Source organism: Conger conger, chromosome 18 (genome assembly GCF_963514075.1).
Source record: "Conger conger chromosome 18, fConCon1.1, whole genome shotgun sequence".
Lineage (NCBI taxonomy): Eukaryota > Metazoa > Chordata > Actinopteri > Anguilliformes > Congridae > Conger > Conger conger.
This window is the reverse complement of record NC_083777.1, coordinates 12,550,626-12,576,109: the sequence shown is the minus strand read 5'-3', so window position 1 is coordinate 12,576,109 and position 25,484 is coordinate 12,550,626. Positions and strand designations below refer to the sequence as shown.

At 38.9% G+C, this 25,484-nt stretch overlaps 1 protein-coding gene across 4 annotated transcripts in view; it reads left to right on the top strand.

Annotated features, from left to right (window-relative positions):
* The window catches only part of LOC133118257 (E3 ubiquitin-protein ligase NEURL1-like), a 70,882-nt gene that overhangs the window by 1,252 nt on the left and 44,146 nt on the right, over positions 1-25,484 (top strand). For 3 of the 4 annotated variants that reach the window (XM_061228098.1, XM_061228097.1, XM_061228095.1), the window contains exon 1: positions 20,445-20,625. The exons of the other annotated variant lie outside the window; for it this stretch is intronic. In XM_061228098.1, coding sequence (XP_061084082.1) covers positions 20,592-20,625 — 34 coding nt within the window. In that variant the 5' untranslated portion in view covers positions 20,445-20,591. Of the gene's footprint in view, positions 1-20,444; positions 20,626-25,484 lie in introns of those variants that run through there. 4 annotated transcript variants of the gene reach the window in all.

The window sequence follows — 25,484 nt, the reverse complement described above, 5'->3', positions numbered from 1 at the left end:
CAATCCACCGAGGGCAGGCCGTAACACATCCACATGCCACTAGGGGCACCAGTGAGAACCCCGGTGCCCTAATACACGGTAAAATGGCTGGTGTTGGTTCAACTCTATTGAGTCCAATAGGGACAATAAGTACTCTTTAAGAGTTGATTTTAACACCAAGCATTTTACTGTGTATGTTGCCAGTATTGCTCTCTGGCAATTAATTAGTTATACTATTTTTGCCATTGTATTATGTATGGAATTAGGTAGGCCTACTCAGACAGCATCACAAAAATCACCCTGTTACAATTTCTATTTATATGCAGTGACATATTTTGGAGAGTCATCCATTTTGGTTCCATAAGGATAAAATTCAGGGAAATAACTTTGGCTGAATGTCCTGAGTAAATATATGTATTCACTGTAAAGGGTTTTTATGCTGTTTATTTTCAAATGCCTATTCACACATTTATTTTATGTTGAATGAGACATCGGACACATGTTAAATGTCAGCTATAACATACACCACGGATAATAGAGAACAGCCCTGGATGGAATTTAACAAAGCAATTACTGTGTCCTCAGATGTTACTGTTGGGGCACAGGGCAATATGGGTGTACAAGGGGACACGGAACAGATGAATAGATTGTTCCAGAAGTACTGTTGATTAATATTTGGCTTAATGAGAACACTGCATGAGTCAGTTTTATTAGATACAGTATAAACATGCTCATTTTTTCAGCTTTTTGATTAGAGCTGTATTGCTCAACAGCAAGTCCGTAATTATTTCAAAGTTTATTTCAGACAAATAGCATCTACGGTATTTATTTCTCCCCATCCTCTGGGTTTCCAAATTAAATTGGCCTTTGTAAACAGTCTCATTATTCAAGCAAACAAAAACATTAGCCTCAGTCTGTGGCCGACATTGGTTCAGATTCAACAGTGGAACTTTGAACTAATTTTTCTAGTCATTCTAGATGTACTTTGTTTGAGCTGGTCTAAGGTAACTAACACAGTCAGGCCTGTATGTCGGGCCTTTTAGCACACCTGTTTATCGAGGGACATACATGGATTAAATTCATATGACTTACTGCTGATTGGTACAACTGGTTTTTGCTGGTGCAGTTCCTCTTTGCATACCTTTGCATACCTCTCTGAAGAGTACAACTGCGTCCCACTATAGAATAAAACCTGCTCACTTGGAGTCATAAGTGACCCTAACCACTACTGCCAACCGATATAATAACTAAATCAAAAGATTCTTAAACAATTAAATAACAAATTCTTTCTGGTGGATGCTAATGCTAATTTGAATGCACCAGATCAGTTTTCAGTGTGCAATCAGGAGACAAACTGAAATGTATATGTTATGAAATTAAACTACGGGAGAAGTTATTTACGGGAGTGAGAAGGAATACTTGGCACAGATTTCTATTGTTGAAGCACGAGTTTAAATGATTTTGATGTCACATGAGCCCTTAGAGTGTGGTTGCACAGCAAGGGCCATTCCACTTCAGGATTTTGTACCTTCTGCTCTTAATTATTTAATTAGCTAAATAATGTCTTGAGTGGACATTTGTATCTGGACCAGCTGCAGCTGCAGACTGCAAGTACGTATCCGAAAGACTGTACTGTGCTCAAGTACAGGGGTGAACCAACATCATTTATCACAGACCGACCGTCCAGGACCAGAGTTGTGCACCCCTGCCTTAGTATCACCCCACAACATCTGTATTAAAGGACACAGCTGGTCCTTAAGCACCATAATGATCAGAGAGTCTGATAATGACTGAACACATTTCCTCAGGCTTGCTATAACATCTAGTATAGCACAGGCCAAGTAAAATAAATGGAAAATGTTCATCTATAAATGCTGTTGAAACCTATAAAAACTTTTCTTGTTATCATTAAACATGTAAAAAAAAATGTCAATCTGTCATTGCGCTTCAGAAAGATTTGTTTATTTTTTTTTTGTCTATTATTTTTGGGGATGATGCTGTTTTATTTGGCTGCCTCACAGTGTGCATTGGGGTCTGTGACTACTTAGTAGTACTAATTGTGAAATGGCCGGGCGGCCACAGCGAATGTATTTATGCAAGGCTAAGAGGGATCCTCTCCCATTAATCCCTGTTTCCTTGACAACGGAGTGTGAAATGTAAACCGTTTCCATGGCGATTGTTCCTGAGTGCTAATTAGCGCTGTTGCGGATAATAGCGGTGCCATCCAGAAGGGCTGCGAAAGAGCAGAGTGTTTTTCATTTTCATCTTGACCGTTTCCTTTCTTTTCTTTCTCTGGGTGGATTTAGCTTGGTTTCCTGGTTTCTGTCAAGATTTTCAAACAATTGCACTTCAGTGATTTTTATTTATTTGTTCCATCCCCCCCAGACGAGAATTGCTGCTCGGAGGGGGACTGCAGCACAGATGATGTCAGGGCCATAGCATGAGCCAAGGCAGATGTGTTGATGAAATCCTGTTTGTGCTGGCTATATCCATATTCACGATGCAGCAGTAAAGAGCCCACATTCTGTACCGCAATAACTACCAACTAGCATACCATATGTCCGCCTGGATGCCTCTCTCCAATTAGCAGAATGATTAGAGAAGACTGAAGCGGTTACTTTAAAAGAGGAATTTAAAAAATACCTTTGCCTTAATGTGGCTTTTGTCCACACAGAGCCCACACGCCCTCGGATAAGTGCATTTGATTATGCACTGAAAACCGAAGACGCGGTTTATTCGTCACGGAGCAGTCACGGTACTGTAGCATAACGCGCTCTGTGTTAAGATGAAGAGGGAGGAAGCCGCACTCGTAGACACATGAGGATATGTGGGTGGAAACTGTCGAGCTCACTTCACTCACTGCTGTCTTAGGGAGAAAGACAGAGCACACTACAGTATGTACAATCTGAACATGTGCGAATGAGACAAACGGGTCTGCTTTTATTTGTACCCTTCATTTTTATCCTGTCGCAAGTTAGTAATCGTTATGCAATCGGCACAGAGCAATGCTAAGAACGATATAGGTATGAACTAGCGGCAGTTTAAAGGTTTAAAGTCCCCAGAAGTCTATTACTTACGTGTTCTGTCATACATGGCTTCAGAGAAATATATGTTTAGCTACAATGATGAACTGCAGAAATCTGCTCAAATCTAACATTGGGAGCCTATTTCTCCATTTATATCTGCTCTTCCAGTGGGCTTTGGGGCTTGTCAGCCATACTGTAACTATACTGGACGGAAGAAAGCCCAGGTCAATGTGTGTCCACCTGTCCTATTAGCAATGCTAAAGCAATGTTTTCTCATTGAAATAAGGTTCATGTTACATCGAATGTAAGTAGAGTTATTTTAGTTTCCAATGTTATGTAAGGCATATGGGCTGGCACATAAACCAGAAACAAAGAGTCCCATACTAGCTGATGGAAGAAGGGATTTTATTGTTTGTTTTCATTATGAGCCCATCACTCTAAAGAAAATGGTTCCAACAGGGACCCTGTGATACTGTAGATTAATCTTAAAGGGTTCTTTTCCCAGCAAATTGGTTCTTTATTTAGGAGCTTTCACACTTCACACCTACAGTATGATAGAGGGTTCCATAAAGAACTAAAATGGTTCCTCTATGGAATCAAGCCAAAGAACCATTTTTTAAGTGTACAGTCAACACATTTCAGGCATATAATATTGAATGCTACTGTGGGCTGGCCCAAAGCAGAAGCTATGGAGACAAGCTCAGTGGATGATTTCATCTTAATTACATTTCACTTTTGATCTGAGTGGTATAATTTTCATTGCCTAATTGTTATGTGTATTATGTATTATGTATCACTGTTTTTACCATTAGACATTGAGCATGTTTACGGTAACGTGTGCTACACAGACCTTTGTCTTTCAAAAGCACAAATCTTCATATGGCCAAGGTAGAGAGGGAGTTTATGGATTTACATTTTCAATTATAAGCTGCAGGCGTTCAATTTTATTCCAGCTTTCATTTTTTAAAAAGGGCAAAGAGAGGAATCTGTTTCATTGAAATGAGAAAAACATATTTTTGTTCAGGGGAATTACACTGGGATCTGCAAATAACAGTCACTTCTGTTTTAAATGCAGCTTTATTTAAACAAAGTTTTATTCCTATGAAGGAAATTAAGCCACGATAAACCACTGCGTGAGTCGATTTTCAAACAACCGTCAATGGAAGACAGCCTTTGGGAGGATATGTGTACACTTGGCCTTGTCACCTCTGAGACAACATTCACCAGGAGAATGTAATGTTTGACAAATAGCGCTTCTCTCTATTGATATTGTGCAGCGCCCGCTAGCTTGAACATTTCCATAACTGCAATGTTGATTGTCATTGATTATCGTTAGTGGGATTAAGGAAGAAAATGTAATACACCTCTGAGTTATTTTCCCCAGTGACTGAGGCCAAGAACACATTTTTGTTGATGTTGTTTCTTTTATGAGATTAACTGCTAATCCATTGTAGATGTCATCTAGAGCATGAAATTGTTAAAAGGACTGTAGACCACTGTAAAGACATAAATAATAACATTGCTTGGCTAAAAAAGTATGTTGTAACCACTTAAAGTTACACAACACTTTCAAAAGAATATGTATGAGCAATTGATATTGGTAATCATCATGAAAACTGATGCATTTAGCCAAAATATAAAAACATTTTTGCAAAATTCTCCATAAAATACATTCAGTCATTGTTATCATGTTATCAGATAAACTATTTTGGAAGGGTTGCACTTTGGCTATAATATGAAAATACCTACCCCAGAAAATCAAATCTCAAATAACTCCTAAGTGTATTCTCATTAAACTGAATTACTCTTTTTTTTTTTTTTTTTTTCAATGGTCTTCAAAACACAGACCTTAAAAAGAATGGAATCTGCACACATATGGGAGACACACAGTGTGATTAAAGTGTTCAGAATGTTCAATGCTTGGTTGGAAGATGTTATTTTGCCAAGTTACATCAACATTTTAACACAGGTATATAGCTATGATGTCAGAATTGAACGACACTTTTGGACCATAGAAAGCCTGCTACATTGTTCATTAGTTCTGTCTCATAATGCTGTCCCCACCAAATCCCAAATCAGAAATGAATGCAACTGAATGCTCATCTGAACCTGGCTGTGGTCGCTAGCCAGGTGTGGACAGCATTTTGCAAACAGGTGTTTCCTAAAGCTATCTGCTGATAAACATTAAAGCAGACTTCAGTTAAGGTAACATTTCTGTCTTGCTCTGTGTATTATACTGAATTTTTCAGACATACTGAATTGGGATTAAAAGTCATTGTTGCCATAAAGGCCAATTTATAGTTAGGCGATGTATGATCATTACCCCCGGAGATTATCACACGGTCTGTCGCAGTGACTCTTTCGTGGACGATATGTCGTTGGCATGAATTGGAATTGCTGTTTTCATTGTGCCGCCTGTTCTGTTAAATGCTGCTATTTGAACATGACCATTTCGGCAATCATGGGTCTGGTAAATCCTTCCTCTGGTTTACATGCCATATGTCACATTGTTGGCATGTGCTAAACGGTTTATTGGGCTGCAGTAAACATGGCAACAAGGTTATAAACTGCTGTTTTACACAGCCTGTCACTTCACCTTGACCTTTCGTCTGCTTCATGAGTTGCAAGAGACCTTTTTGAGTATTTATATTGTAGGCAAATTGTGGTAAATGTTTATGGGTGGAGGGGGTGATTTACTGTACTATTTTCTTCAATGCAGGTACTTTGTTTAAACTGAAGTTACTCTTATTGTCATCGTTAATGCACTTAATTAGCCTCACTTAATGGTATTTTCTAAACACTTTGGGTAACACCTTACAATAAGGTTCCATGAATTGGCATGAACAAATATAGTTGTTAACTAACTATTACTGAGAAGTTAATCTGTACAGCTCTGTTAATGTATTTGTATATTATTAATTAATGTTAACAACAACATTTGTCATTGCCCATTCATATCGGAATTAAAAAATCAGTGAATGCATAACTAATTATAAATGAATCCTATGGTTTGCTAATGTATAAATATAATGTAACAAATATGTTAGTTGGTAACAAATGCATTAATTAATAAAAAGTTAATTTCATGCTTAATTAATATATTTGTCCTTCATGAATTCATGTTAACAACTACATAAGTCAATGCCAATTCATGAACCTTATTATAAAGTGTGAACATTAATGCACATGATTAGCTTCACTTAATGGTACTTTCAAAACACTTTGTGGGGAAAAAACGCAAACCAGATTTCTGTTTTCGTTCAAAAAACACAACAGCCATTTCTCACAGGCTCAAGCTAATCAAAGTATATGTGTAGATATAAATCATATTCCACTGTCACCATATTCTTCCAGGTTTGTGGAATAAACAGAGCTGTACGTGTTCAAACAGAAATCACACTTTGTTTACAATGAGTCAGCCCCGCCCGCAGCCATTTCAAGCAACAGTGCAACCGTTAACATAAAACGACACTCGCTTGTACTTGGCTCTTTCATTTTCAGGGTGACCTTAAAACTAAAGTCTGTAAACATTTGCTGGGAAGCAGTTCAGGACATCTTCTGCAAATAAACACGGATTCAAATGTGCTACACTGAATCTGATGTGTCCACCATAAACTCCCCTTGGAGTGTCATCAACTTCATGCACAGGGTGATTTCATTTTGGCATAGGGGAAGGAGTTGGTCTGTTGAATTTTACTTCAAAATTCAAAACCTCAGTGACAAAACATTGCGTTCTATAATTTAAGGGATTTATAGTAAAAAATAATTGCTTTTAGTGGCCAGGTGTAGATATATGGTATGCTCACAAACATAATGTATATTTAGTACCATAGATGCCGCAATGTTTTAACCAAAGGCAATAATTAGATTTCCTTTTTTATTATTTTTAATCTAGACCCATTACATATGACCTTGCCTGGACCGATTTCAGTGAATTCAGATCCATGCTGTCATTGAGGTACATGAAACCAGTATTAAATCATTTTAATGTGTTATGGTTTCTGTTGAGAGTTGAAAACATTAAAGCACATTATTGCAGTGATTCCATACAGTGGAAGCTTCAATAAACTACGTCCAATCTCTCAGTGAGTTTGCCAAGTACGAATTGGCTAAATTAAATAAACACAGGGTTCTTTGTAAGACACTGCATGTCCTTCCAGGACGAGAGGCCTTCTGAAAGAAAAGCCAAAAAGTCTTTAAGTCACTTTTTGAGTAAAATAACAAATTTCTCATGGGAACTGGGTTGTGTTCCAGCCTCGTGTTCATGCTGTTAAAAATTCACCAATTTACGAAAAAACATGTGCAGAAAAATATCAGTGGCGGCAACCAATATTTTCAAGTCACTGCTGTCGAAACATTCTTGGAAAGATATAATTTTTTCTTACCAGAAATGGCCGATTGATATGAAGTTGATAACAATATAACTTGTGTGTACCTACTCTGCCTATCTAGGCCTTTTCATCGAAGGAATAAAAATGGTAAATGAGCTTCAGACTTGGCTGATGGCATTTCCTGCCCTGGTTAAAATCCCAGCTCTACCCCAAACCAAAATGTCAACCTTAAAATCCAAAATGTATGAAATAACCTATTTTCCAACCTCAAACTGAAGTAATACTGTGTCATTGCATTGATGAAAAAAATGTACGGAAGGTCAGGAGAGCTTCACAGCAGAATTCGCGTTAACAGCGCTTTTAAACGTCACATGAAAGAGCTTCATGTTTGCCTGAGTACACATCACTTGATTACCTCATAAACACCATTGTTTACAGTTTTTGCTTTCTGGACAGTGGCGTCATTTATTTCTCAGATGGAGTATAATATTTCATACGAGCAGCTGTGTTAATATGACCCAAGCAATGGAAGTTATGGGGACTTTGCGCTGTAGCTGACGGGGAGATACGCAATGCTGGCACTGCAGCCGGTAACAGGATGTGCTGAGTGGCTGGTCCGATACACAGTCCATCAATCACTGCCCAGCCGCGGGACAGGAAGGGAGGCTATCGAGAGGGTTTGAAGAGTTTTACAAACTGGAAGAATGTTGACACACAGAGAGAACAGCGCAGCTGCATGGCATACTTCTGAACTGATGAAATATAGACTTTGAATTTTATCTTATATTACTTGATGTGATATGAATTCAGCAGATGTTTTTATCCACAGCATCGTGGTGGTTAGTATGAGTGCACCCACCGGAGTTATGAGAGAGACGATGCCAGACCTGGCACACCAAACGCTCAGGACCCGCTGATCTGTTGAAATAAAACCTATGAAAATATTGCCCATCATAATAGTGTCAAACATATATGGCTTTCCGATGTTGCAATACATTATTATGCTGGAAAATATATTTATCACTGTATTTAAGTAATGTTAAATACATTTTGCCTTAAAAAACTTTGATAAAATATATACAGTGCCGTGAAAAGGTATTTTCCCCCTTCCTGATGTCCTCATTTGTCACACTGAATGGTTTCAGATCTTTAGTTAAAATGTAATGTAAGATGCAGGGAACCTGAGTAAACACAAAACACACTTTGAATAAGTATTTTGTTTATTTAATGAAAAAAGTTATCAAACACCCAAATCTCCCCTGTCAAAAAGTAATAGCCCCCTTAAACTTAACCTTTAGCAGCCAAACACACTTTCTATAATTTGTTGTCAGTCCTTCACAGCACTGTTGAGGAATCTTAGCCCAATGCTTTAATAAAGATATGTACTATAGGTAGGTTTTCAAGCATCAACTGCTCTTTTCAGGTAGTCACAAAATCTCTATTGGATTCAAGTCAGGACTTGGACTAGATCACTCCAAAACTATAATTATGATTATTTTCAGTCCTTGTGGCCTTGCATTTCTGGTTTGGATCATTGTATTGCTACATAACACAATTACACTTCAGCTTCAGCTCATGGACAGATAACCAGACATTCTCTTTAAGAATTTTTCTGGTACAGAGCAGAATTCATGGTTCCTTTAATAATGGCAAGTTGTCCAGGTCCTGAGACAGCAAAACATCCCCACATCTCATTCCCTCCACCATGTTTGACTTTTATTATGATGTTCTTACTGTGAAACGTTGTATTTGCTTTAGACCAGGCATAATGTGACCCGTATCCTTCAAAAAGTTACACGTTTGACTCATCTGTCCAGAGAAAATTATCCTAAAAAGCTTGGGGATCATCACGTTTAGTTTTTTTTAATTGTGAGATGAACATTAATGTCTCTCTTTGTTAGAAGTTGTTTCCACCTTGCTACTCTCACCTTGCGAATCATGAACATTGGTATTAGTTGAGACTTGAGAGGCCTGCAAAGGTCTTTGGATGTTCTTCAGCGATCATTTTTTACTTCCTGGATGAGTAGTCTCTGCACCCTTGGGGGAATTTTGTCAGGCTGGCTTCTCCTGGGAAGTATCACCACTGTTCTAAGTGTTCTCCATTTGGAGATAATGGCTCTCTGTGGTTCGGTGAGTCCCAGAGCCTTAGGAATGGCTTTGTAGCCGTTTCCGAACTGATATACTGCATGTCAACAATTTTTTCAAATCATCTCTTTGATCATATCAAACATAATCATTTGTATGAATTAAAGTAGTTCTGCAAAGAAAAGTGGGCTAAAATTCCCTCCACAAAAATGTGAAAGACTGATGATATAATAGGAAGTGTTTTATTGCAGTTATTGCTGATAAAAGTGGTGCAACCAGTTAGGAAGACTAAGGGGACTATTACTTTTTCACAGGGGCAATATGCATGTTTCATAACCTTTTTCATCAAATAAATTAAAGCGATTTGTGTTTACTTTTGTCTAATATTACATTTTCACTTGAAAGCTCTGAAAGCATTCAATAGAGGAAATTGGGAAGGGGGCAAATACTTTTTCACGGCACTGTAAATACTGAAATAGCAGAAGCTCCCACACTGTTTACACCTAAAATGTAATTTGGGAACTATGAGTAATCGATGGATCTTACATTTGTGATTGTGTTTTCCAATTCTTAATATTTCAATCCTGAAGATAAGAAATGACAAGGAATAAACAGGATTGAAATGTGGGTTGAGTTTTGGCTGTCAGGTTAATGATCATGCGTGTTGTAACCTGTGTGTAACGTAAGAGCCAAAATGAGTTCTGTTCTGTGGGAAAGCAGAACCAGAGGGTCATGTTTTGAGACAGGAAAGTGCAGATCACTTCAGGACACGTCTAAAACGTCTCTGTGGATCTGACGTCATCTGCCAGTTTGCTTTCCACACCCGTACGCACCTGGCATCTTTGAGAGTGGGTCGTTAATGAAAAAAGGAGTCTAAAAAAGCTATTTTTATTGTTCAATTATAAAAGCTGCAACATGAATATACGTATCCTCATCTTTGAATTTTTAATATCCTTTTCTTTTATGGTAAGAAATATGATATGACTTCAATTTGTTTTGTGACCCTCTTTTGAATGACATCTCTCTCTCTCTCTCTCTCTCTCTCTCTGTTTCTATTCTATCAGTGTTAGTATAGTCAAATTTTAGCACAATGATCTCATGCATGAATAACTACTTTAATTCCCATAGAAGGCTAGATAAAAGAAACTGTTTACAGCCTTAGAAGCTTGGCACAACATATGACCTAAAATACCCTTGGTGTTTAGGTCATATGTTACAGGAGAAAGTTAAAATGACGAATGATAAAGATGCATTTACAGATCAATAATATGCTTTTTGCAGCATGGAGTACTACATACAGCAAAAGCTTTAGGATATTATACACACTGAAAGTGAACAAGGTGCAAGACTGAGTAAAACGGCAGAAACAGCGTCTTTCTTTTGTCATATTCTTGCGAAATCATTCAAATCATTCCACAAAAGACACTAATAGTACATTTAGTTCTGGGGTATGAAACCTTTCCCAACCAGTGTTACAGAAAACACACACTGAGATGGCCTAGTCCTACAGTGGTAAATCTTTCATTCAGATATTTAGTACTGTAAATACAGGAGTGTCTCACTTTAGATAATTCCTTGGTTTTCATTTTCTCACAATGCACATTTTGAAGGAAGTATGACAATTATTTCTCTTAAGCCTCTAAATGACAACTCAGTGAAACTATATTAGATTTGTTGGAGCCCCTTGGCCACACACACACACACACACACACACACACACACACACACTGTACCCTCAAACACGGACACACACAAACGATAAACACTCACAGACCACACTCCCACAGCCAGCCATGTTAATGCACCGCTGACAGCATAATCTGCACTGCGGGCCTCTGGCCGTGCAGGACGTGGATTAGCATCCATTTTAGGGCTTAATTTCCATCCCGCACAGCCATCTGTCACTCTCACCCTGGTGCAGGCTTCCCCGGGCCTGCCATGGTTTACTGCCAGGGCCGTATCGATCCCACTCCAACAACCACAACAAAAATCATCGGGGGGGACAGGGTAATTTAGGGCTAGGGGGTTGATGCTCTCCTGTTCCCCCTCACCTGATGTTCCTACAGTTTAAGATTCTTAAAATGACCTCCTCTGCTCCCCCTCAAGGTAATTTACTGAGCTGGAGCCGCATACTGATCCAGGTAGCTGTCTGTTGATTTCTAGATTGCAGATGTTTTGAGGCAGTTCTGAGATAGGATGTTGGGAAGAGACACAGTGGATTGATATAAATGTGTCATGCTTAGCTGGACTACAGACCAACGGTAACTGCACTGCAATTACGATGGTTTGTAATGGGCCTCGATTCATCCAAGAATCTGTCCTGAAGTTTGATTTACGACTAAAGGCAAACGTAACTCTTCTGTGCAAAACACAAGGTTGGTGAGTTTGCTTTGCTGAAGCTCGCCAAACTCATTGGGAAGAATGAGAATTATCACCTGCTTTTTAATTTCCTGTGAGTCAAAAGTTAAGGATGGAACCAAGTGTAAATAACAATGCCTGGCTGAACACTGGCTTCTCATTCGATACGAGACTGAGACTAATGACCTCCTTGTGCGTTTGCGGAACTTTTTTGGGGGCTCTGGAGGCAAGGTGTAGGCCCCGGCTCAGAACCCTCTCCCACAGTATCCCAGATCACCTTCCTCCCCGAGGCTGTGAGAGCGAGGAGCTCCAAGTAGGTGTTATTTCAGGAGAAACCTAAAACCACTCACTGATTACCATCACCAAAGAGGAGAGGCTTTGTCATTCCTCAAAAACCCAGATGGGCTGGCCTGGTATCATTTCAGGTCAGTGTTGCAGCTGATTTCCAGATTTTTCTTTTTCATTATGACTTTTTTTTTGTGGTTTCATGGTTGTGGTTCTCCAGAGGGCTGACTGTGTTGAGTATACATCATGTTTGTAAATATTGCTCTTGGTACAAACCTGACACCATTACTCGTTATAAAAGTGCTCTATGGTTTCGTAGTGATTATTGTTTGTACTGGAAAAGACGGCTTTGAAAATGTGGTATTTTCTACTGACACATTAATGCCGAAAACAAAAAAATAAACATCTATGACATTTTTGCACAGTTCTGTAGCTCTGAGTGATTGAGCTGAGATTGAAGTGCTCTTCATAAGACTACCTAACAAAGTGCCTGGATATATATTTTTTCCTTTGTAGACATTTTTAGCAGATGCACTTGAATGTGACTAGCACAGGTTTCATTCTTTTTTCATGCAATTAATCTATGGCAGGTTTGGGAATCAAACCTGAACTGTGGAATTACTTCCAATCTTAAATCGGTATGTCTGCATTCCAGGCCACACTTTAATGTTCATTCATACAATAACTTAACATCAAATGTTCAAACAAATTCAATCAATACACAATTACTCAACTACAAAGTGAACTGATTAATTAAGTGAATAATCAATCATTTCTTGTACTGGAACTACTTATCCATGTCTCCCAGAAGAATAAGAGTCGTATTGACTAAATCTGAATACAAACAACTGTAAAACAACAGCAATCAAAAGCGAATTTAAATTGAATTTTAAAGCCAATTTTGTTCTTTGGATACTTCCATCATGTAGACTATACATCCCTGTGTCCTAATCCTAAGCATTTTGACTGAATGGCAATTTTGAGCTTTGTGCGCTTATTCCTTTGTTGATGTCCTGATAGATTTTCATATCCTTTCCATCACAGCCTATTACAACGTTAATGCATTGCAATGTGATGCATTTACTGCAATGCCATACTGCTTGCATAGAAATGATCTGCACTGAGACCATGACAAGCAGGAAGAACTTCCGGAGCTGTCAGTCATATTGTCCATTATTAGTCTCACCTGTCTGTAAGAGCAGACTGACAGATACTCACAGACACCTCCCAGAAGGCTGCATCTCTGTGATTCGAGCTATGCTTGGAAGCAGCCTGAAGCCAAACCTTTTAGACACAAATCAGGAGCGACTTGTTTAAAATCTTTTTGCGATTTCAAGCTTCATGGTATAGAACCGGATGCAGAGCTCTGCCGTCTGTGAGACTACCATCCCCTCAATGACCCTCAGACCATACATGAAGCAATGTACTTTATAAGTATGGATGAATATTTGGCTTTTAAAAATAACTACACATCTGTGACGCAGAGTGTGGTGTGGAGTGAGGGAAGGGGGATTAGGAGGGCTACATCGCAGCCCTCCAGTGGATGGACCAAGGCAGAGCTGAATACTGTTTTATTTAAACCATTGCGCAAATGAGGTCTGATTGAATTCCTCTGCAGAGAGAAGCCATAAGTAAGCACTCTGCCAATACAGTTTGCCTGGGGATTGTTCCATATGCTCGGTGTATGATCTTGCTTTTCTGTACAATCTTGGGAGAAATGTCATGTACCTGGAAATTTGCTGTATTTCATACTTTGGGCTATCACTGATATTTTTCAAGATTTTCTGTCAAGCTTCATTCTCTCACTCTGACTCTCTCTCTCGCTCTTTCAGCTGGCCTAGAAATGAAGCTGGAAGGCTCTATTGATATTTAACTGTCTTTCTGTCTTGGATCATATGATGTTCTTATGTTACTTGGTAATATTTTGCACATGGGTCGGGGGCAGGGATCCAAACACTGAGCTGAATAGGGGTTTTGTGTGCTTGAGGACCTCCAAACAGGCACATGGCTCTTTCTGTTCGAACAGTCTCCTCTCTTGCCAATGCAACCCCCTTGGCAGCCCCAGCCCTATTTCGTTGCACAAACAATCAAGGTGACGGTGGTGGTTTTGGGGCCAGGCCTGATTAAAAAAATGGCACTTTTTTCCCGCAAGAGCAGCTCCCCTCGCTTCTTGCTGCCATCTGTAGATCTGTCTCCCATTGCTGAATAGTGTATGAATCTATATATATTGGGGTGGTTGTGTCAGTGTTTACTGTCCACAGAAGATTTCACATAGAACTACAGAGGCTGCACTGCAAAATTCAAACTACGAGTTAGCTGCAAATACAGGATTAAAATGTTTAAGCTTGCTAAGTAGTACCTGAAAGAGCCTGCATAGTTCTGGATAAACACACCCAACCACCCATCTGTGAAACATGGTGATGGAGGTGTTACGATTTTTGAGCATATATGGCTGCCGCAAGTACTGGGTCACTAGTTGTCATTGATGATATAACTGCTGATAGCAGCAGCATGAATTCTGAAGTATACAGAATGATCCTTTCTGTTCAAGTTCAATCAAATGCCTCCAAATTCATTATATGGCACTTGATACTATAGTAAGACAGTGACTGCTAGCAACAAAGGTCTTTTTCCAAGCCAAAAACTGGACATTCTTGACTGGCCAAGTCAGTCACGTGATCTAAAACTAATTGAACATGCATTCCATATGCTGAAACCTAAAGACAACTAGCCCCTGAAACAAGCAGGAGCTGAAGATGGCCGCAGTACAGGCCTGGCAGAGCATCACCTGAGAAGATATTCAACACCTGGTGATGTCTGTGGGTTACAGAATTCAAGCAGTCATATCATGGAAAGGCTATGTGACCAAATATGACTACATTCATTTAGATAACACACATTACGCTGTAATTTGTAAGGTGAAACCAAATTGTGTAAAAATAACCTTTAATAAAAAATTACCACTTAAGCACAAGTGGATTTGATTACAATTCTAAAAATGTGGAGAATAGAGCAAAGTCAAGAAAAGAAAATCCAGCACATTGAGTTTGAAATGAAGGCTCCTTTCTCTGCAGGAAGAACAGGCCCGCTGACAAAGTCTAGCCTGCTGACTGTCAGTACCGTGCAAAAAAAACATTATTTACAGTGATCATTTGTATGTTCTCTGCAGCCCATGTGTCAGTACCAAGGACAACCACCTCATTAAGTCAAATTTTAACTTGGATTCCCAGCATTCAGCTGTGTACTCCCTTTCTGTTTTTTGTTCCAGGCCCGTAGGAGTTTGGGCCTGTGATATATTGATGTCACTGAGATAGATAAACATCATCATTTAAACTCCCAAGTTTTGGGATTTGGAAACTTTATGTCCTAGCATGTCAACCTACCTTATCACTCAATGGATCAGACTAGCAATTACAGTGGTCTCTTACCACCCCAATATTACATTGAATTAGCTATTTACATCTTTGATCACAAATAAAAGCCAGTATTTTAATAATGTCAAGGTAAATTTGTTTTTACTTTGAAATAGTTGAAGTAGTTACTGTAACATGTACGGTAGGTCATGCTCCTAACTAAAGACTCTATTATACTAATCCCAGTCTCAGTAAACAGGGGTAGTCTGCAATTTAAAAAATAATGTGCAGTACAGTCTAAAAAATATAAAACATCATACTTTCATGGTTCACTTGCGTTGGATTAATTTTCAGTGAAAAGCATATCCCAGCATGCATTGGATGAGAGGCAGCAAAACAGCCTGGACAGGTGACAAATCCATTGCAGGACACACACACCATGAACTCATATATATGGGCTAATTAGAGTCACCAGTTAGTCTAACCTGCATGTCTTTGGACTGTGGCAAGAAACCAGGGGGGTATGCATGTCATGAAAGGCCTGTGCTTCCTATCACATAATCCAGCTTCATACTCAATATGGTCGAGAAGTTGCTTTCTATATGGCACAGAGACATACAAATACAATACAAAAAAAAAACCTGCATATTGCTAATTTACATAAACTATCCATCCAAGCTGATGTCAAAATAATTTTCAAAATGGCAGCAATGTAATTTGCTCAGCAAGCCATCAAACGATCCCACTAGGTATACAACAGTATGAGCACACTGCACGCAGTGAAAAGAAGCAGTGATGACATCACATGCAGTGGATGAGAGCAATGCTCGGCTGAACTCTCGAATCGACAGCTGAGGCTGTGATCAGCACGGCATTGTGAGCGGGACTCGCCATTCCCAATTCAGGAAGAAAAGGGAGAAGAGGCATCGAATAAGCCTTTGTTTCAGAGAAAGAGATGTTAGCAGAGAGTTATAGCATTATTGCAGTGAATGAAGGTGTGTACAGTCTGGGGTCCATTCTCAGTTCCCACTATAGCCTATATGCTCAGAGCAACAACAGTTCAATGTTGCCAGTGTTTAACTATGATTCAGTCCTGTTTTATTGTACATTATTGCATTGTAACGCTGTTCATGTGTCCATCCTGGCCTAGTTCTGCTCAATAGCTCTCAGTCTGTCCTTTTTGATTCCATTCCTTCAACTTGATTGACTTTGCTTTAGTGGTTATTTGTTGCTTTAGTGGTCATACCAATAATGTGTGTGTTGTGGAAACACAAAAGGTCAGAGAAGACGATTTGAATCGCATGCACTGTTTTGGTTTTTGGTTTAGTTTCGTTTCGTTTCTGTTTGGTAAATATTCTTGTGGTACTCACCTGCCAATAATCAAAGATATTTGCACAAACAAAGCTGAAAATACAAATGAAGCATTGTTCAAGGCATCCTATATGTGAGCTGACTAGACCCATCTGATCTGAGTGTCATTTGAATACCTGGTGGTTCACCAGGTTAAGAAGTAGGCTTTTTCCTAATATTGTGCAAGTGTTCAATAAATACATTCTCAAAATATCAAAATAGCCAACTGTGTTCCCACATGTATATATTTATTTCTGCTACTATTTATAGTTTTAAATAGATATAGGCCTACTTCTTCTAACAAGGAATTCCAATGCAGCACACGTGTTGCATATTCACACATGCCCCTTAAACTAGACTTCCATATCTTTGTTTACACGAACGTTGCGATACGGACAGCAGCCATTATGGCTTTGAGGCTGATAGTCATGCGTAGCGAATAAGGGATGGCAATTTAGACAATAAAAGCCATATCTACAGAGACAGTAGTAATAAATAACAAGCGTTCATCAGTGATTATGGGAAAGAGCGCAGGGAGTCCGTGTAGCTGCCTAATACATCAAGCCTATTGCTTGGCGAAAACAGTTGTCAGCTCGTAAATGACGGCATTTTATGCGTGCAAATTGCTCTTAGGTTTATAGCTTAGCAACGGCATTGAGGATGTCACATTACATGTGTGATGATTGATGTTCGAGCCGCCATTACCTGAAAGATGACGCTTTACGATGCTCACAGGTGATCGCCATGTTTTATGTGACAAGGAACTGTAGCCCTGACTGACAGATGTATAGCGTTTTTAGTGCTTATTGCCTCCAACAAAGTTATTACGTTAAATTTTAAGTTATAATGACTCAAAATAAAGGCTTGGTAGTTTCTCACATTTTAATAGGACCAATACAAAAAAACGGTGTACACAATGAGAGGAATGATAATCATTTACAATATGTACATGGTGAACTAGTGCAAATATTTGTTTAACACGTGACAAATACCCTTTCTGTAGCGATGTGAACATGTTGCAGAATTTAATCTGGGGTGAACTCTGGTTTAATCAAGCAGCCACAAGCTAACTGTGTTTTAACATCGTGTAAGAGAATAACATAAATGCGAAGGTGACAAAGAAGATAATTATTCTTCTCCTTCAAGGAATACACAGAATACACACATTTCAACACATTGTTAATATGCATATCCTATTCTGAACCAATGAAAGTTTCTTGGAAATTAACAATATCCAATATCATCTTTGAGTTTCTATCAGGATATTGATATCTGCATATTCTCTGCCACTGAACTTTTTTTTTATTTCACCCAGCTAGATCATTGTTAGAGATGGAAGGCCAAGAGATGTTGACGATATCTGACCTCTGACTTCCATCTTGAAGCATCCCAATATGGTTGATAAAATTGTCTCTATTTAGCTTTGAGAAAGCACTGTGATTGTAGAGTAATTGAAAGCAACAGTGGCCAGCACCTTTGTCTGTGATGTGGATTGTTATTTTATTTATCAAAGCCACTCGCAGTGCAATATGCTTATTGCTATACCTTCATTATAATCACCACTATCACAGTGCATTTTGAACTGTGGTTTGAAAACAGTCATTTAAAAGATTGTGAATTAATTCTCCTTTAAATCTGAGAACTTGGCACACTGACAAGATATACATACACAGGCAGGGGCGATATTGACTCAGGCGGTAAGTGCAGTCGGAGGGTTGCCGGTTCGATCTCACACTGAGTGTGTCGAAATGTCCCTGAGCAAGACACCTAACCCCCAAATGCTCCTGACGAGCTGGTTGGTGCCTTGTACGGCAGCCAATCACCATTGGTGTGTGTGTGTGTGTGTGTGTGTGTGTGTATTTGAATGGGTGAATGAGAAGCATCAATTGTACAGTGCTTTGGATAAAGGTGCTATATAAATGCCAACCATTTACATGCAAGCTGGCTTAGTCCCCATATGGCAGTTCTGTTTTCTTTCATTATTTTTTTGCTTTTTTGCCTCCCCAATTTTCCCAAATGTGGCATTGTTGTTAATGGTAATGTAATAAAATATATTTTTATGAGTCAGTATCTCACAGATTGGAAACAAGCATAGTTTGGTGATACAAACAACCCTTAATTCAGAGTTTAAACCACAGGCCAAATTTGAGACAATGTTCTTGGCAACATTTAAATTCAGGTTCTCAGAAAATTATTTGCTTGGATTGTTGATGCTTATTTTCCCACCAGCTGAAATGAGAAACCAATGATGAATGCTACATGGTTAAAATTCTCCCAGATTCAACATTTATTTAATTCATCCACAGATATGCACATATACAATTCTACACAAAACTAAAAACACAGAGGAAATAATGTTTAAATATATTTTTTAAACTAGATAGCCAATAATCCCTTTAATACTAAGCAGGGCTCACTTTGAAGCTGAAAGATGTATCACTTTCCATTTGTGTAATACAATACATATTGTTATGTGATCAGGGTAAAATTATTGAACCTCGTCAGCCCTTCTGTGTCCATTCCTGTCTAATCGAGTCTTCTCTTAAAGCCGTCAACATGGAATCAACAGCCTCTGCTGCCAGAACAATGCTTTTGCGGATGATAAGGTCTTGGACTCGATTCTACTGATTAAAATAATGATTTACACAGAGATATTTGCCATATATTTTCTTGAATATTAATGATACACTCTGAGAGGCAATTAAAAGTGGTCCCCATGTGAGAAGCTGTCAGGGTCAGTATCTGACAGCTGAGGTCAGTGGCCACACAAGGCCTCACAGCTAGCCTGCCTGGCCATCTAAAAAGTTACGGCAGGCTGTGTCGAAGCTTAGAGTGAAGCAGCATTTGCTGGGTTCAAGCGTTGCCAAATCCAGACTAATCGTTTCCAACGCTTTACCAAGGCAACACGCGGTCTGGCAGGAGTGGTGTGGTCTGGGTATGCTAGCTCGGTTTGAGTTCTGCCAGAAAAATAGCTAATCCATCAACAGGGAGCTTTCTTTCATCCCATCGTTTCTTGCCTTGCGACACACGTTTCTAATAAACAAATTGTCGTTATGGAAGACACACTGCAAGAACAACGCGGAGAGGGGTTAGTTTGTTCAAGAAGTCAGCTTGTACCTTTGCAACGTGGCAACTTTTGATCCTGGAGGACCCAAGCTGAATGAACTAAGCTCCCTACTGACATTCTATAACATTATATCCAGTTTTATTCAGTTATTTCAGTGGCTTGTGTGAAATTAATTCTGTATGTTACTTGGGATAGGGGTGTGAAATAATCACCTATATTTAAAAAACAACTTTATTGTACCTTTATCAGATCCTATAAAGGTAATATAAAATTGTTTATTATTAATCATATGTATTATTATTATTATTATTATTATTATTATTATTATTATTATTATTATTATTATTGTCGTTAGTATTATTATTCGTTGTTATTATTATTATTTTCAAAGCAATTTTAATGTGTCAGTTTTATGCACTTATTGGAACACACTGTGACGGCATGGTCCAATAGCGCAGGAGCAGGCTGCTGTCCGCGCACGTGCGGCACCGATGGCGTTAATACCCTACTACGGCTCCGCCTCCGCTTTCGCATTTTATGTTAATTTCAATGTGCTGTTGTAGGTTGTGGCTGAAGACACAACGTCAAGAGTAAACGGCTCATGGTCGTTATTCTGAGTGGGGTGCCTCGGTATCTCTGCGTGTGAAAGACCGAATGTACGACATGTCGGCGGGGAATTTTGCTCTATAGCCAGACGTAGAATATTAGAATATTAAGAAATAAAAATAACAGACAAGAGCTCACCTTGAATCGTGTAATGGGAGGTCAGATAACTCGAAATACCTTGTACGGTAAGGCAAAAAGCACAGCATGTTTTAGATGGGAATACATATTCTGTTCTTGGCACAGAACAGTGTTAATACCGTATGCAACCAATACATTATTGTGAACATGTACCGACGTAAATACATATATCCTGTTACAGACGTATATGGATATATAATGCAACTTTGAATGCTGTTATCAAAGTGACTAAAAGCGTATCGGGCTTTCTGCTTTTTATAGCCTATCATATTAATGATAGAACATTGGCTGGAGTTGTATAATTATACCATCTGTACGTGGGTTAGCTGCATATTTAAATGTAAACTTGTTTTTAATCAAGGCACCAAAAGGATGCTGGTGACTTTATGTCAGTTTCAATTGCCCACAATTGCAATGGTTCTTTATGTTATTCTTTATGTTTTTAACGACCAGCGCGCGCGTGTGTATTTATGTTTCAGTGGTGGTGAAAGGAGGATAGCACATATTTTTTTGTATATTGTAGGTGTCGATATATATGCTAGGATATCGTATTTATTTATTTATTTATTTACGTTGTGAAGGGGTAATTGAACATTCAGCATAATTAACTGGAACAACTTCATGGAATATGTGTTGTTTATATGTTGTCAAGAATATTGTAGGGGGAAAGTTAACCTAAAGTTAATCTCTGCCTATGTGACATTGTAGTTGGAGAGCCATCAAAATAATTCCAATAACTTTCTGTCAACTTCCCGCATTGCTTTGAGAATATCTTTGAAATCAACACAGATTTATTTTCTCTCTCTCTGGCCGGTACCAAAATGTATGTTCATATAGCTGTAGCTTCATCGGTGTTTTGCTCTTAAGTTATACCATTACCATTTTCTTAACAAACATGTTCTAAATGCGAATAACACTGAAATATTTTTGCAATGATTATTCATTTCATACTATTTGTTTTTAGCACTCCAGGGTCTGGGTGTATTCTAACCTCAGGGCCTCACTTGATGTGTTCTGAGTCACTTTGACCAGATCTCTGTCATTGTTGATGAAAATGATGTTATGCTTTTTCACATAATTGACCTTCTCCTGAATGGGGAACTAATTTCGCATTTTGATCAATCAGTGCTCTCCAGTACTCCAACATGCCGAGGCCATACAGTATTGTTGGCATGCAGAGGAGTATTTAATCCATTTACATTTTCATTGATGAAATCAGAGTTTTGTAATGTCATGGCATCATATCATACTGGGTCCAAGCTGTCAAATTGAATTTCAGTACAGACGAAATTGAAAGCTCATGGCAACCTGGGAGCATACTGTAAATGCTTATTTTATTGATTGGTGTTGTTCTGGGTCACACATTGGGTCCATTCCTTGCTTTTTTTCCCCACATACTTTATAATATCTGAAGCCATTCCACATAATTTCATCAATATATCTCAACGGTGCAAAAATACATACAGAAGCTCACCGTGTAATTTCCTTCAGCCATCTACAACTGTGGACTGCGTCTGACTCAGGTTTGCTTACATTACACAGACATGTCTCATAATTCTTGATAGCGCGCAGGTCTTCCGGTTTTTGTGTCCTGTTGTACGTTGAGTCACATTGACCGTAACTGAAAGAGATTTCAGCTCCATTTCATTATAAATGACTGATAGAAATTATGAGAGCCTAACATCGAAACACTCATCAGCATTCATTGTCACCCTGGTCAGGCCTAACAGTGACTCGACTTGACAGCTAGTCTATCGCACGAGGGGGGCGGGGGGAGTAATTGTCCCAGATTAGCAGGCCAGGCCTGGTGGATGTAAAAAGAGTGATGCTTTGTATAGATGTATGTTTGCTCCCAGGGTGGGGGAGGACTTTGGGGGTTGGGGGAGAGCCAGGTAGAGGTCAATGAGACCTGCTCCTGGGGCTGTGTTTGTCAGTTGAAAAGGCCAGGCTTCTGTGGTGAAAGGAAGAGCCATTGTTTAACCTGTTCACCCTACAGGCAGCTCTCTTTAACCTTGCAGTGGCTTACTGGTCGTTAAGTGCTGCCATCCTACCATAATTTAAGATACTGCTCCTGACAAGCAGCAAAGGCCTGTATTCATTCGACATTTGTTCTTAAATTTGACGTTGAAATAATCTTTGTGTGTTACTTCTTCTCGTAAATACAGATTTAGTGATTGCTGAACTTGCCAAACTATGTGAAGAAAATGCTTTTAATTGTTGGACTGGTTTTGATTGAATCTCGGCCAAATATTTACAGGCAGTATGAGCCCTGGCTCATACATAGCCTGTTTGCTAACTTACAAATCTCTCATCTGTCCGGAAAACATGTTGCTAAATTAATAGTAAGAACATTAAAATAATCTAGTTTGATATTAAACCAACCGAAGTGGAAAAGGTTGAAATTTAGATTAATTATACAGTATGGACCCAGTTGGGACTATTATTTGAAAATGTATTACTGCATGACTGTGGGCTTGTGAGTTATTATTCAAGAAGATGATCAGACTGATTAACATGCCATAGCTGTAATTAACCCTCCTATTGTGTTAAGATTTTATGACTGCTTTTTTGCTTGGGGTCTAATTGTGCCCAACAGTTTAAATAAACACACAATTATTGTAATAGAAATGTTTTGACACTTTGGTTGTCGACTTCTTATTGTTTCCAAAATGACTAGCCTTTTATCCATAAATATGAAAAATTTGTGAGAAACATCTAATTTTACAGCCTACGGTGCAGTAAGTGAAAGTTTGGCACCTGTATGGGAAAGTGCCACCAGAATCATCCGAGTAAGTTGTATATTTTCTTACATTTTATACAGTTACAGAGGGTCAGAAAAACATCATACAACACATTTGTATGCAAAGTTGGTACAGGACGTACAGCATAGCTGTATGTTTATTGCATATTTACCATTTAATCCCACCAAATTAGAAAATTAGAAAAATCATACAGTATCAAAATGAAACTGAAAATGAAATTTTTAAGAGATGTCAAACACTAAATGGGGTCAAATTGACCCAAAACCTAGGAGAGTTAAATCAACATTTAGTATCATTAAAATTGATGTTCCAAAGTGAGTTTGACTTCTCCTTAACTCTGACTTGTAAGTAAACCCAAGCTGACTGAACACTGAACTTTAGATGTCTCCACTCCCGGTCTCAATCACGGTTGGTATCAGTATTGTTTAATCAGTGCCTAAATGTAAATTATTTCCTTGCAACATTCATCAAAGTTTGCAGCAATGTAGTCTGGTCTACACCTGTAAATACAATGTAGACTGGTCTCCACCCGCAGATACAATGTAGTCTAGTCTACACCCGCAGATACAATGTAGTCTGGTCTACACCCGCAGATACAATGTAGTCTGGTCTACACCTGCGGATACAATGTAGTCTGGTCTACACCTGCAGATACAATGTAGTCTGGTCTACACCTGCAGATACTATGTAGACTGATCTACACCTGCAGATACTATGTAGACTGGTCTACACCTGCAGATACAACGTAGTCTGGTCTACACCCGCAGATACTATGTAGACTGGTCTACACCCGCAGGTACAATGTAGTCTGGTCTACACCTGTAAATACAATGTAGACCGGTCTACACCCGCGGATACAATGTTGTCTGGTCTACACCTGTAAATACAATGTAGTCTGGTCTACACCCGCAGATACAATGTAGTCTGGTCTACACCCGCAGATACAATGTAGTCTGGTCTACACCTGTAAATAGAATGTAGACTGGTCTACACCTGCAGATACTATGTAGACTGGTCTACACCCACAGGTACAATGTAGTCGGGTCTACACCTGCAAATACAATGTACATTACATTACATTACAATGTAGTATGGAAATGTGAATCTCTACTGGAAGTAAATCAATTTTTTCTCTCATTTGAGTTCATGAATTACAAATTAATAATAATAAAAAACAAATTTTGATCCACAGCCCACCAACTGCCAGCCCAGGTATAAATATTATTTGAAACAACCTGAATTTCTGGTGGAAATGTGCTCATCAGATGGTAAATATATTACTGGACCATGACTTAAGTCCTGTGAAAAGTGATTGAACTTTTCACAATAATTCAGAAACTATATGTTTTATGTATCAACAAACTAATAATTTAAAATTGATGACGTTAATTTGAGTGACTTACAAAGTGCAAGTTCAAATAAATTAATATGCCGTATTAATTAGTAGTATATCTGTTTTGAGGAAAATGTCATATTTAAAGTGATTTATTGTCTGTGACCACAGCACAGGTAAATGTCACAGTGATCAGTAGGAAGGGTCACAGACACAAACAGTAAATGTCACAGTGATCAGTAGGAAGGGTCACAGACACAAACAGTAAATGTCACAGTGATCAGTAGGAAGGGTCACAGACACACACAGTAAATGTCACAGTGATCAGTAGGAAGGGTCACAGACACACACAGTAAATGTCACAGTGATCAGTAGGAAGGGTCACAGACACACACAGTAAATGTCGCAGTGATCAGTAGGAAGGGTCACAGACACACACAGTAAATGTCACAGTGATCAGTAGGAAGGGTCACAGACACAAACAGTAAATGTCACAGTGATCAGTAGGAAGGGTCACAGACACACACAGTAAATGTCACAGTGATCAGTAGGAAGGGTCACAGACACACACAGTGGATTTGTCACAGTGATCAGTAGGAAGGGTCACAGACACACACAGTGGATTTGTCACAGTGATCAGGAGGAAGGGTCACAGACACAAACAGTGGATTTGTCACAGTGATCACGAGGAAGGGTCACAGACACAAACAGTGGATTTGTCACAGTAATCAGTAGGAAGGGTCACAGACACAAACAGTAAATGTCACAGTGATCAGTAGGAAGCGTCACAGACACAAACAGTGGATTTGTC